The sequence below is a fragment of the Pelecanus crispus genome, chromosome Z (assembly GCF_030463565.1).
Source record: "Pelecanus crispus isolate bPelCri1 chromosome Z, bPelCri1.pri, whole genome shotgun sequence".
Taxonomy (NCBI): domain Eukaryota; kingdom Metazoa; phylum Chordata; class Aves; order Pelecaniformes; family Pelecanidae; genus Pelecanus; species Pelecanus crispus.
The window spans coordinates 40,668,999-40,681,988 of record NC_134676.1 but is presented as its reverse complement, the minus strand read 5'-3'; the positions used below and the strand labels follow the sequence as shown (position 1 = coordinate 40,681,988).

Genomic DNA, 12,990 nt, shown 5'->3' with positions numbered 1-12,990 from the left:
GTATTAGCCCTTCCTTAAAAGAAATAAAAAAGTATCAAGGTAACAAGACCTTGGCCAAATACACAAAGAAACAAGCTTCAAAACTCAGGTAGAGAAACAGAAGCTGGACAAGTCACTGCTGGAAAACCACCTCTGGAAAGTAACCTGACTGTCCCAGGAGAATGACAGTTCCCCTCTCTACACAAAGCCACCCTTCTGCACATGTGCTCAAGGCACTTCTTAATCCTCTTACTTCAGATGGGAAGGTATTAGACACTGCGTTAGCATGTGATTAAACTTACTGAAACAACTACAAAAAGTATCAGCATGGAACGTACTACAGGAAATACTCGTTAGGGGAAGAAAAAGTGAGCAGTGAAGGATGAGCTGATGACACAAGTTGTAAAAATGTTCTCCAATAACTTGTTTCAATCTGTACTTCAAATACAGCTCCTAGTACTCTGTGTGCCTGTTAGAAAATGAAAAACGGAGAAAACAGGATTATAAAACCATACCTAAACATGAGGGTATTAGTGAAGTGGGTTAGAACAGGAGCACACGCCCAGAAGAAAAACACAGGGAGCAAAGCTGGACAGCATCTGCAAATGAACCTAGTTTATCTAAATCAAATGAGGCCACTGTGGCCAGAGCTGTATCAAATGTCAGTTCAGGCAACTGAGCACCGCACACCATTTCAACAGAACGGAATAAGAGCATAGGCTACCTGTCAAATAGTACCTGTGCTGGTTTTGGTTGGGATAGAATTAATTTTCCTCATAGTAGCTAGTACAGGGCTACGTTTGGCTTTGTGCTGAAAACAGTGTTGGTAATACAGGGATGCTTTTGTTATTGCTGAGCAGTGCTCATTTACCCTTCCAGTTCTCTCCCCCATGCCACTGTGGGGGAGTGAGTGAGTGTGGCTGTGTGGTGCTTAGTTGTTGGCTGGGATTAAACCACGACAGTCCTTTTTGGTGCCCAATGAGGGGCTCAAAGGATTCGAGATAATGACAGATTTGATTGGAATACACTAGATGCGAATTTATAGCTGTTATTGCTGCTTAGCTGTTAATGGGCAGGCTTCTGTGCTTGCCATGGGTCTTGCTTGCCTCACTGTATATTAGAGCCTAGTGCTTGTTAGTGGCTGCTTTTTGCTTTTGCTGCTTGCGGTACTGCTATACTGCTTGGCTTCTTACTCTACTGTGCCTGGGAACATTTTGGTAACAGCAACGGTGATGCACCTGGGCTGACAGATGGCCAGGGGATCGCTGCAGTTTCTGTGCTGTTGTACTGGACAGGCTGGAACTCCAGTGTGAACTTCAGTCACTGTGACCTGTGGATGAGTCCATGTGGGAGCAGGTCACCGGTGAAGCATCTGTGACCATGGTTATGTCTGTGCCACAGCAGGTATACCTCTGAAGGGATTGTGGCCCAAGTCCATGCTGCAGCAGGTACACCTTGAAGCATCAGTGGCTGTACATGACGTCATGCTGGAGCACCCCAAAGCGTGTGGCCACGGATAAACTCACAGCAGAGCAGGTACGCCCCTGGAGGGACTGCAGCCATGGGTAAGGCCATGTTGGAGCAGGTTTACTTCTGAAGGGACTGCGGCTGTGGATAAGGCCACACTGGGGCTGGTACATCTCTGAAGGCATTGCGGTCCATGGAGAATGCCACGCTGGAACAAGTGCACCTCAAAGTGCCTGTGGCTGTGGATAAGTCTATGCCGCAGCAGGAAAACCCTTTGGGAGACTGTGGCTCATAGATAAGGCTCCGCTTGGAGCATGTACAATCTTAAGGGACTGCAGTCTGTGGATAAGTCCAAGCCAAAGCAGGGGCAAGGGGAGGAGTTCATTGCAATGTCAAACCCTATAACCTGGCCCAAAGAGACCAGGGGTGGAGACTGTAATGGATATACCTTTAAAATGTTGTAACCCATACTGCATGTTCTAGGAATTACTATAGCAGGAACCACCTGAACCAATGGAGGACAAGCATTACAAGCAGCACTGCAAGTGCAGCAGTGACCTATCCTGAGCTGGCTTTGATGCCCAATAGCTCCACACAACACACCACCTCTCCTGTCCTGGGTGACCACCGTAACAGATGGAGCCCAAAGCCATGGACTAAATGAACTCAGTGTACCTTTTGTGGGCATCTGTGGACATTTTACAGATATTTTACAGGGGTGGTCCACAGACTAGGGGAATGATATCTGTGTATTATATCAAAGGATGGGAAGGGGGTTGGTGTGTAACGAGAATGTATTGGATAGTGTGGGATCTGAGCATGACATAAATGGTATGGAATAAAGGGTGGAGAATGTGCTGATTTTGTCTGCAATAGTGTTAATTTTCTTCATAGTAGCTAGTACAGGGCTATGTTTTAGCTTTGTGCTGAAAACACTGTTGATAATACAGGGATATTTTCATTATTGCTGAGCAGTGCTTACACAGAGTCAAGGCCTTTTCTGCTTCTCACACCACCCCACCAGCAAGCAGGCTGGGGGTGCACAAGAAGTTGGGAGGGGACACGGCTGGGACAGCTGACCCCAACTGACCAAAGGGATATCCCATACCATATGATGTCATGCTCAGCATATAAAGCTGGGGGAAGAGGAAGGGGAGGCAACTTGGAGTGATGGCGTTTGTGTTCCCAAGTAACTGTTACGCGTGATGGAGCCCTGCTTTCCTGGAGGTGGCTAAACATCTGCCTGCCGACGGGAAGTAGTGAATGAATTCCTTATTTTGCTTTGCTTGTGCGCGCAGCTTCTGCTTTCCCTATTAAACTGTCTTTATCTCAACCCACGAGTTTTCTCATTTACGCTTCCAATTCTCTCCCCCATCCCATTGCAGGGGAGTAAGCGAGTGGCTGTGTGGTGCTTAGTTGCCGGCTGGGGTTAAACCACAACAACACCTTTTATTATTTATCTAAAACCAGTTATTTCAAGACAATCCTATAGATTTGTTAGTGAGTAGTACAAAGTGAGAGGCCTCCATGCAAGTGCTAGGTTCCAGGGTTTATTTAGATCCATCAGCATGAAAGCACTGATGCTACACTTAAAATTATATCCACAGGATAAGAACTTTAAACAACTCATTGAGAAGACATAGAATTAATTTAAAAGGTAGTGCTGTTTGTTACCAAGGTCCAGGTCATGCCACAGTGATTTTTTCTTGTGTAAAACAAGAAATATCTGCTCGCTCGCTCTCTTTCTTACAAGTTCAGGCAAAGGTGAATCCTTGAACTTAATGATGTCATTTAGTTGCTTTGTTCTGGTAGACTAAAATAAAGCATGGGAATGACAAAGACACAACAATATTTTATATTCTTTTACTCTTAATAAATTTACAGTATACATTGAAATAGAGTTTGGCAACGATAGATAAAGCAGATACTACTAAAAATGTGCCATTACCGATGAGCTTTTGCAAAGTTTATTCTGCTATTGAGGGCATTCTCTGCAGAGAAAGGCTATATAAAATAGGGTCTACTGGATGTCTGCTGAGCAATAACATTGCATTAGCCCTTAAGACCACTTAATCCATTTGGAAACTGGGCAATTAAAAAATGAGCTTAGATTATTGCACTTGCCTTTCCAATGTTTATGGATTTACAGGAGCACCTTTCATTTAGGGAAAAAAAAAAGGTTTCTTCTTTATTTTTTGGAGAAAGACACGAAAGAGAAAAGAATACAGACACACTTCTGATGAGTGAATTTGTATACATAAAAATTCTCAAATTCCCTGTGCTCGTCCGGTAATTTAATGCTGCTGTTATCACACTCTTTCCTTAATAGCTCTTTATGACAACAGAGTTCTTTCAGGTTGGCTATTGTATCTTTTGGAGAATTAGGACAATGGGGCCCTGCTCTTACATGAATCACTTGCTTTGAACATGTTAAATAATAAAAGACAAAGATAAGAAGCATATATTGGAAGCAAAATTTTAAGCTGATTGTGAGCCTTGAGGATGCTGATATATGTATTTCCCTCCCCAATCAACCAGCTCTGCTCATCAGCTCAGGAAGGTGCCAGAGTCCCACCTCCTTTACTGTGGTCTCTTCCACACCTCACACACCCCTTTGTGCAGAGGTTGCTTATCTCTGGTTATTTGCCCTGCTCTTGTTAACTCTGCAGTGTCCACTCCCTGTCTGTCCCTAAAAGGTTATAGCTGTAGCTTCAGAAAATCAATTTTAGTCAGCTCTTTTAATAATTAATCACAACGTTCACCCTTAAAATGTGCAATGAAGAGAAACCATACACAGGGGGCAACATTTGTCTGCCAAAAAAGAAATATTACAGCCTTTATTTTTTCCCTCCTGATATTGAGAATGATAATAAAATTCCCCACATCTGAGTTCTCACACCTCGGGACAATCATGTTTTCCTAAATGTATTTGACTTCTAGAGTATGGATATTCTAATGTGTGCTTTTGGGGTGAGGCGGGGAAGCCTTTGCAAGAGAATCAACATCACTTTCTGATTTGTTTTCTATTAGTCATATTTTGATTTTTCAGCAATCTAAGTTTTATCTTTCTTCTGTTTGGATCTGCACACCATGCACCTCCCAGCAGCCATACATCTGGTTTGGAAACAGAAATATTTTTCTAGGGTAGCCCCTGCCTGTCACGATGTGACAAATACCCATTATGATACACAGTATGGTCACCTGTGCATCACATATACAATAACTATACGTGCAATATATGTCTGCTAAGTGCACTATCATACACTACACTACTGTTCAAATACATTGCATTAGTAAGGACTGACCTAATTTCAAAGCTACCCACACAAAATCAGATGGTTATATCAAACATTACCTTCTAATACACTGTTAGAGTAGCCATGTTTTACCTGGCTGCATATTAATTTCAAAGCCAAACTATCAAGTACTAAGATGAACTGAGATAATTAGTGTCATTAATCCAAAATTTTACAAAACATACTGCAGCTGCAGAAGCCTAAAGGGACCTGACTATATTGTTTAAACTTTCATTGTATGACCCAATTAATTAAGAAATTCCAAGAACAAAGAAGACTTTTCAGTTTAATGTAACCTTTTTTTCACCAAAGTTGATTTAAGATATTTTGTTTTCCAGCTACAAATGCCTCTAAAACGGCTTCAGTGGGACACGCAGTAGTAGTGGTACTTTGTGTGCTGGGATTAATAGCCCTCCACCGTCTGCAGTCCCAAATGGTTTTTTTCAAATAATTAATAATTATTTCCTAGGAAAGCACATTTAAAAACACCTTCAAAAGCACCTTCAAAACTGTGCCACTTGGTTTAAAAAAACAAACAAAAGAATCATCACCAGAAAGTTTCATGGGTGCCGTCTGCCAGCCTTTAACTGACACTGTTCCTATGCACAGCTTTCAACAAACCAAGATAATTTTTGTCCACTCACACGCTGTTCCACGTACAAGTTGGTCTCAGTAGTACTGGAGCTTTGGGTATTTCCTAGGGACTAGATAAGCCCAAAGAACGGATAGCAGAGGGCTGCTCACAAAGGAACACACCTTAGGAACAGACTCCTTCTTCATCCCTGGAAGTTCACGGCTTGATTTTTTTTTTTTTTTTTTTTTTAAGACAAGGCAAACAGAAGCACAGATGATACCCACCGCCCCCTACTCCCTTTTCACCCCTCTCACAAACCTTTCTCGACAGGTAAACGCGCCGAACCGCAGCGCAGACACGCGATTTTGGTATCTTCAGGTACTCGCAAGGGGGTTTAAAGGTAGGAGGGGAGCTAATTAATGGTAAAGTTGGGACGATTTCCGAATTAACTTTCCGGCAGCAGCGCCCGCGGTCCTCCGGGCAGATGCGGAGCGGCAGGCACCGGTTCTCACAGCGGGCTGTCACCCTACCTTAAGGAGCCTGACGGAGGGGAGGAAGGCGGCATGGCACAGCTTCCGGATGGTCCAGTTGAGCGGCCGGGGAGCATCGGTCTGATTCATGACCCCCCGCAAATCCCCGCGGGCGCTTCAGCCGCAGACCCGGGAGCGCCTAGCGCCGCGTGCGCCCGCCAGGGCGCGGGCCGGCCACGCGCATCCCGCCCGCGCCCGCCGTGCCGCAGGGCAGGGCCGGGCTGGGCAGGGCCGGGCTGGGCTGGGCTGGGCTGGGCCGGGATGGGCCGGGCCGGGCTGGGATGGGCCGCGATGGGCCGGGCTGGGCAGGGCAGGGCCGGGCAGGGAGACCGGCGCGGCTGCGGCCCCCCCGTCCGCCTTCAGAAAGCAGCCCCCTGCCTGCGAAGGGCAGCGCTCACGCCGACCACCGGCGGCTGAAAGCAGGCGATCGGCCCGCCGCTCGGGGCAGGCTGCGCTGGCGGGGCGGAAAGGGGCAGCCCGCCTCAAAAAAAAGGCTGCGGCGGGAGCTGCTGCTGCTGCCGCTCGCTCCCTCCTGCCCTCCTCGGAGAGCAGCCAGGTTAGCCTCTCCCCGCCGAGCGGAGCCATCCGCCTCGCTCCTCCGCTTCCCTGGGCGAAAAGCGGGGCAGAAAGGAGAGAATTTACATACAGCAAGCGGCACTTGCACTTTCTTTCCCGAAGCATTGCGAAGAGAGGGGAACCGGCATGAGGGGAGGGGCCAGCGCTCAGGCAGCAAAGACCGAGAGGGGAAAAAATTAATTCACTCTTGATTTGCTGATATAATGGACCTAGAAAGCATAGTTTCATTGATCTGCCATAGTACTGGTGTGCTAGCAGCAAGTGGCAACGGTTAGAAGCTGTACTATAAGATTACGAGTGTTAACGTGCACATTCTGGCAAAAAAAACCCCACAACCCCAAACAAACAAACAAACAAAAAAACCCAACCCAAAACCCAAAACCAAAAAACCAAATTCAGAATTCACCTCGTTTTAATATTAAATCTATGTGCAGAATAATTCTTTAAAAGACATGCAAACACATGAAGTAATAGTGCTGGGGCAATTCAAGTACAGCAATGCATGTTTCCATTTGGGGCAGTAACTGGCTTTCCCAGCTAATGAAGATATCCTTAATCCCACCTCTCCAGCTAAAGGAGAAATACCTTTTTTCCCCACTATTGCTTTGGAAGGGATGAAGATTACATGAAGGAAGACTTAGAAAGTGCAAAAGCAAACGTCCTATAAAGCAATGGGAATTTTTCTTTTTGCCAGTAACAGCCAGTTTTCACTCAGATTATGGAGGGAAACAGCCACTTCTGAGTAAAGTTTAAACCTCTCATAACTCAGGTTAGAAAATACACATTCAAGTTAGCTGGCTAGGTTTCACTGATCTGCCATTTTCATATTCCCTTTTAATCCCCATAGTGCACATATTTTTCTCTGCTACTTATAATTTATTCTTAACTATTGTGTCTACATTCATCAGCAAAAGCGGCATAATTCTCCAAATGAGGGGAAAGAGATGAAGAATATTGTTCCATGACGCTATGCTAATCTGCCTGGTTTACATATTACTATCCATAATGGTTTGCAGTAGGGTCACAAATCTAAAACCATCTAACATGAAACAGTACTTCTGGTTTGCTTTTTAAAGTTTGTTTAAGGACAGAGAACACTGGGAAGAACAGGGAAACTCAGTACCTCAGTCAATACCATCAGATCCTCCAAGGTAAATGGAGGATCCTAAAAACACTGACGTTATCCCAGTAGAGTAGGGTTAGGATTGGTGTTTAGACCCCAGTCTTTCTCTCCAAAGGAAATCCTGTCCTTGTACATAGATCGATATTCTCCAAAGCCAATATATTGGTGCCCATGTAGAAGGAGCCCATGTGCATTGAGGTGGAAGCCCAGTACCTTTATGATTCTTTTGAACGTATGCATACCAGCCACCTCCTCCTCCTCCACCATCTCAAAAATTGTATGAATGGTCTTATTCAACCTCAGTGTTGGATAAAAAATTCTTCTGCCCAGAATATAATGTCACAGAATGTAGTGCAGGGCTGACTGTGCACCAGAAGAGCTCTCTCACCTGTTCCACCCCACTGTACATGGCAAAATTATAGAACTTCAAAGGTGCAGAGACCAGACCCTGGGTCGTCTGTGGAATGGAATGTGTAGAACACCAGGAGCCCTTTCCTTGTGACAAAAATTGTGCAGATGAATTTCTGGTTATGACTGGGCAGCTAGTTTAAATTATACCTATTTAAATGCCTTCTTGCTTGAGCTCTGAATGTATTTGTTTTATAAAAGGGGGAAAAAAACCCTTGCCATTGATAGTGAAATGGAACATGAGTAAGTAAACATGATTTTCTGAAACCACTTTTCTAAGGCTCCATTAAAGAGGCAAAATTAAGTAGGCAGAAAAAGAATCCTGACTTTAAATAGCATGCACCTTAAAACGTGTGCAGCATGGTAACTTTGCTCTGTTATAAAGGTAATAACATCCAATGATTAAGCTTTGGGGGTTCATAGTAAAAAGAAAGTAAAAGATTCAAACAAATCAGAAACAAGCACTCACAACTCTCCCAAGACCTTGCCTTTCCCCTGTCCCCCACCCCCCAAGCCATGTGGATAACTTTTCTTTATCCTTGAAGATCAAGAAAGAGTTTCTTGGGAAGGTACCAGACTCATCATTACCTTGACCCTTTCACATCTGTTTTGCAGTAGGCATCTGCCATAAACCAAAACATTCATCCTATGTGCTAGGGACAAAGAAGACAGAGGAATCATAGCATGCTGCCCTTCTTTTCAATGAGCAGAGTAACAAATCTCTGAGGAGGCTAGAGAGCTGAAGACAATAAAGAAACATAACAGATAGCTTTAATAAACTAAAAATAGTGAGCCCAATGTATCTTCTAGCTTCTACAGAGCTTCCTGTCTTTGAGATGAGGTCTATCACTGCCTTCTTCTGCAAACAGTACCTTAGGGACAAGAGCTGTTATGTGCTGCAGCGTTTAATACACACCAACCTTCTTTCACAGGCCTGTTTTCCATGGCCTTGTGCCCTGCCTAGTCATTTATATTTGCAGAAAGTGAGTGCAAGAATATTAACTTCTGTCAGTGGCAGCAAGGAAGCTCTGACGGACAGGGCATTACCATGACATGGGAGCTTCGCTTCCACCACAAAGTCCTTGGGTGCCTTTAGGTAGACTATTTAATCCTCACTTGGCCTTCATTTTAATTAATTTTAACTTTAATGTATGCCTTTTACCTATAAGCAATACTGCAGTGATTTTGAGGGTCTTGAGTGTAAATCTGAGAAAAGTCAAGCAAGGAGATTTCTTTGTCTTGGCAGCAGCCTCCACCAGGCTTTGGTAAGTGTAAATGGTGAAGGGTTAGGAAGCAAAGAAGCAAATTCTGAAAAGCTTTTTTTCAGAGATGTTGACTACAATGTTTAAAAAATATAGTGAAAGATTAGGGAGATGTTGTGGGGTTTTTGTTTTGTGGGGCTGTTGTGGTTTTTTTTGTTTTGTGGGGCCTTTTACAACTTCAGTGAAAAAGTCAGAGTTTGAATCTCTTGTTCTATCCTGTTGGAAAAAGCAAGTGCTCAGCTCAGCTCTTCTACAGTCTGAGGCCCATTAAGAGACGCAAAGTTGTTGCAATCCCACTAGGATTTAAGTTCCTACTTCGCTAGAGCTAAAAGACAGAGCTGCCACTTTCATATTAAAACAGTTTGTCCCTGAAGCATGCTCACTGCACCATCAGTATTCACATCTAGTTCTTTGTCTCTTGCCAAGGAGTACCTTTGGTACCACAGGCAGGCATAGCAAACAAAAGACAAATTCCATTGCTTCCTTCAACACAGAGATTTCTATTCTTCTTAAACCTGCTGTTCACAGAAAGCATTTTGAAGAACACCTCTTTGTAGATTCTTGCCATCTAATGTGAAAATAATCCTATACTTAGAAAGCTCTGATACAGTAAACTTTAACACTTCTGGTAATGCTACAGAATGAAAAATTGCTGAGAAGCCCATTAACATTCAGACCACTCTCAGCACACCAGTAATGTCCAACATTTTCAACCTGAGAGCAAACATTTAACAAAAAGGTATTATGGACTACAAATCCAGCCACTGCTCCCCTACCCTGCCCAATTATTTTATGAAATAAGAGACACTGTGTAAATGAAAAGCAGAAAGGGCCAGACAAGGAAACCAGAAAGATGTATTGGTCAGCATTGTAGAAAGTAACCTCTTCTGTGTGGCCACTGCCTAACTAGGAACAAGCATCAGGTGGAGGCAGGAGAGTTTTCCCATGCTAGCGCACCTGTTTTTCCCGTGTACATCAACAGGTGAGAAGAAGGATACAAGTTCTTCACAGTGCAGCTATAGAGCCATATCACCAAGACTTCCTTGCTCTTGGAGCACCTTTCCTGCTTCCTCAAGGGGTTGCACTGCCTAGTGGGGTAGCAAATACCAGAGAAAATAGAGCTACACTTGTGCCCGTTTGCTTTCAGTGCTCATCATGGGAGCACTACAGAGACACGCTGAAGCAGTGGTGGTAGCTCTTCATAACACACTTTGGCCATTTCCTCCTAGGTTTGTGGAGGAAATGGTGGGATAGCAATAGAAAAAGAAGAAGAAATTCAGAAACTCTTACTTAAAAGTCAGAGCTAACAAAGCATTTCACAGGTATAGTCAAGAAGTGTCAGTCATCTTACTACCCAGTCACTTTGCAGGTCTGTAAGCCAAATAATATTGAAGAGTATAGCAATGAACAGAAGCCTATATTTATAACCACAATATATAATATATAGCGTTTTTTTCAACACACTCATATTCCAACTTATTTCCTTCATTTTGTGTGATTTCTTGCAAAAATCAGAGAATAGAAAGGTAAGTATATGTTATAAAGTTTGGATAAACTATGCTTAATTTTATGCCTGCTATAACATCTTAACGGACCCAGATTTTCTTGGAGATTAACTCAGCTGATAATTAATTTATAAAATGTCTCCACTGCTCTTGCATCTTTTCTATTCACAGCATGCCTGAGGTAGCTTTTTTCTGCTGTTATCTTTGCTTAGGTATTTCACAGGTCTTCTGCCACACGCTCATATCCATTACTCCCTCTCCCCCAAACACAGACACACATATTAATGTTACATCTATATACTTATTAAATGTGAATTAAATAATTTGTCCTAGACACAGGCAATTCTGTAGACAGTGTCAAGCACATACATAAATGGTATTGTACATAGCTATAAATTATGGTGTTTGGCAACTGACTGAAAAGCCAGAATAAAGGATATTCTTTCTGTTATCTTAAGTTTTATAGGTGTGTGATGAATGTCCAATATAATTAAATCATTTTATATGCCTACTCACTACTACCTTGAGGTCATCTTTAACTGATCTACATCTGGCTTTTGCATGGGAAAGCACCTAGCTGGGCTACCACTAGAGATGTCAGGGGTACCACAGCACACAGCCACTGCAGAGAACCAGGGGAAGTGGACTTGTGAGACAGCTGGTGATCTGGGCAGTGCAGACACACCCAATGCTTCCTTGTCAGAGGTATTTCCCTAGAGACTGTATTAGATTGTTAGATTGTTTCCAGTTCCAAAATAACCAAGTGGAGGTGCAGGCTCAAAGTCAGACTATGGAAGTTTGAGCAGGTATGTCACAAGCAGCCTTTACCATTACTTGTGGTTTCACTTGTGCAGCTGCTGGCAGAAAGTCTTGATAATTTGCACCATTTTACCAGTTGCTCTCCAGGTACTTGTAAACCTGCCTGCCCTTAACTATTGAAGCTGTATCCTTGAATGGTGTATTTCACCACACATTCCTCTTTAATCACAGTTTGCAGCCTTTTAGAGTTTATCTTTGAAAGGGATTAAAACACATAGGCGTATAACACTTTTATTTTGGGACTAGAAATGTCCATGGTTGATTGTTACTTAGAAACAAATCCTGCATTTTAAATTACAATCTATCTTAATTTAAATTGACTTTCAACTGTAGGCAAGCTGTTAGTTCTGTAACCTCTACAGCATACAACAGAAATTAGGCTGCTCAGGTTTCTGTTTATGCTAAAAGTTCCTCTCCATCTTAGCCATCATGATCTTATCTGCACCGTTTAACTCTGTGTTAATGCTTTCTCAGTTTTGACCTCTAACCTCATTTTCTCTTATCATTTCCAGCTCAGATATCAGCTTTAGTGAGTTATGCTGGTGTAATATTTTCCTATAGATAAATGGGAAACATTTTCTAGTCTTGATTATCTTGGTAAATAAAATGCAGAAAACATATGAAACTTCATGAAAGGGAGCAATTCACCCTGACTGTTAAGCATTTCACCAAAGACCCTCCACAACTACTATCTCGCAATAGGGCACTTCTCTCCATTTGCTGCAGACAGATGCAGTATGCAACAAGAGCATCTTTCTTACCTCAGCTCATAGTCCTCCAGAACTGGAAAGTAGTTTAGTATCCTTTGAAAGTGGCAAAGAATTACAAAAATCCCTAATGCCTTCTGCTGTGGGGTTATAAAGAACTAAGATAACCAAACGATACTTTCTACACATACTGCGTATCCGCAGGCATCCCCCCACACCAGCTTTACGCTCCTCCCAAAGGCAAAGGCCTTACCCTAAAGCAGACACCATCTCTAATGATTAAGCCTCCTGCAACCACTTCGCTCAGACTTGCAGGGTTGAGCACATCTGCTGTTTCACTGCCCACCCACCTGCTTTCCTGAGAATTCACTTCCACCAAATTTTCATCATCTTCAGCATGCATCAGTGCGGACAGCTAATCCTGCGCTGCCTTTACTCCTTTCCTCAGCTGCTCGGTTAGCTGTGTACCAGTATTCATATCGGTTTGAAGAACTAATCTGGTCACCAAGTGCTTATGGGGAAGAGTGCTGGTGAATCATTCAGTCACCAAAACTGAAGAGAGAAGACCATACTGGGGCACCCTCACACATGCAAGGAAACACCCCAGTGCCCAGAACAGATAGACACAGCAGGCAGCACCACAGAAACAGCTGCAGGAAGGTTGTCAAATCAATTTAACACAAGCAGGTGTCTGCTAGCAACTAACAGCAAAAAGTCCTTGGTAAAGAGCTAAAATTATGCTTA

The 12,990-nt window shown here is 43.4% G+C and overlaps 1 protein-coding gene across 1 annotated transcript in view; it reads right to left on the bottom strand.

Annotated features, from left to right (window-relative positions):
* TRPM3 (transient receptor potential cation channel subfamily M member 3) overlaps positions 1–5,975 on the bottom strand; it is a 293,999-nt gene extending 288,024 nt beyond the window's left edge. Inside the window, exon 1 of the mRNA XM_075726277.1 lies at positions 5,847–5,975. Within this exon, the coding sequence (XP_075582392.1) occupies positions 5,847–5,936 (90 nt within the window). The 5' untranslated portion in view covers positions 5,937–5,975. The remainder of the gene's footprint in view (positions 1–5,846) is intronic.
* Positions 5,976–12,990: the final 7,015 nt, after the last annotated feature.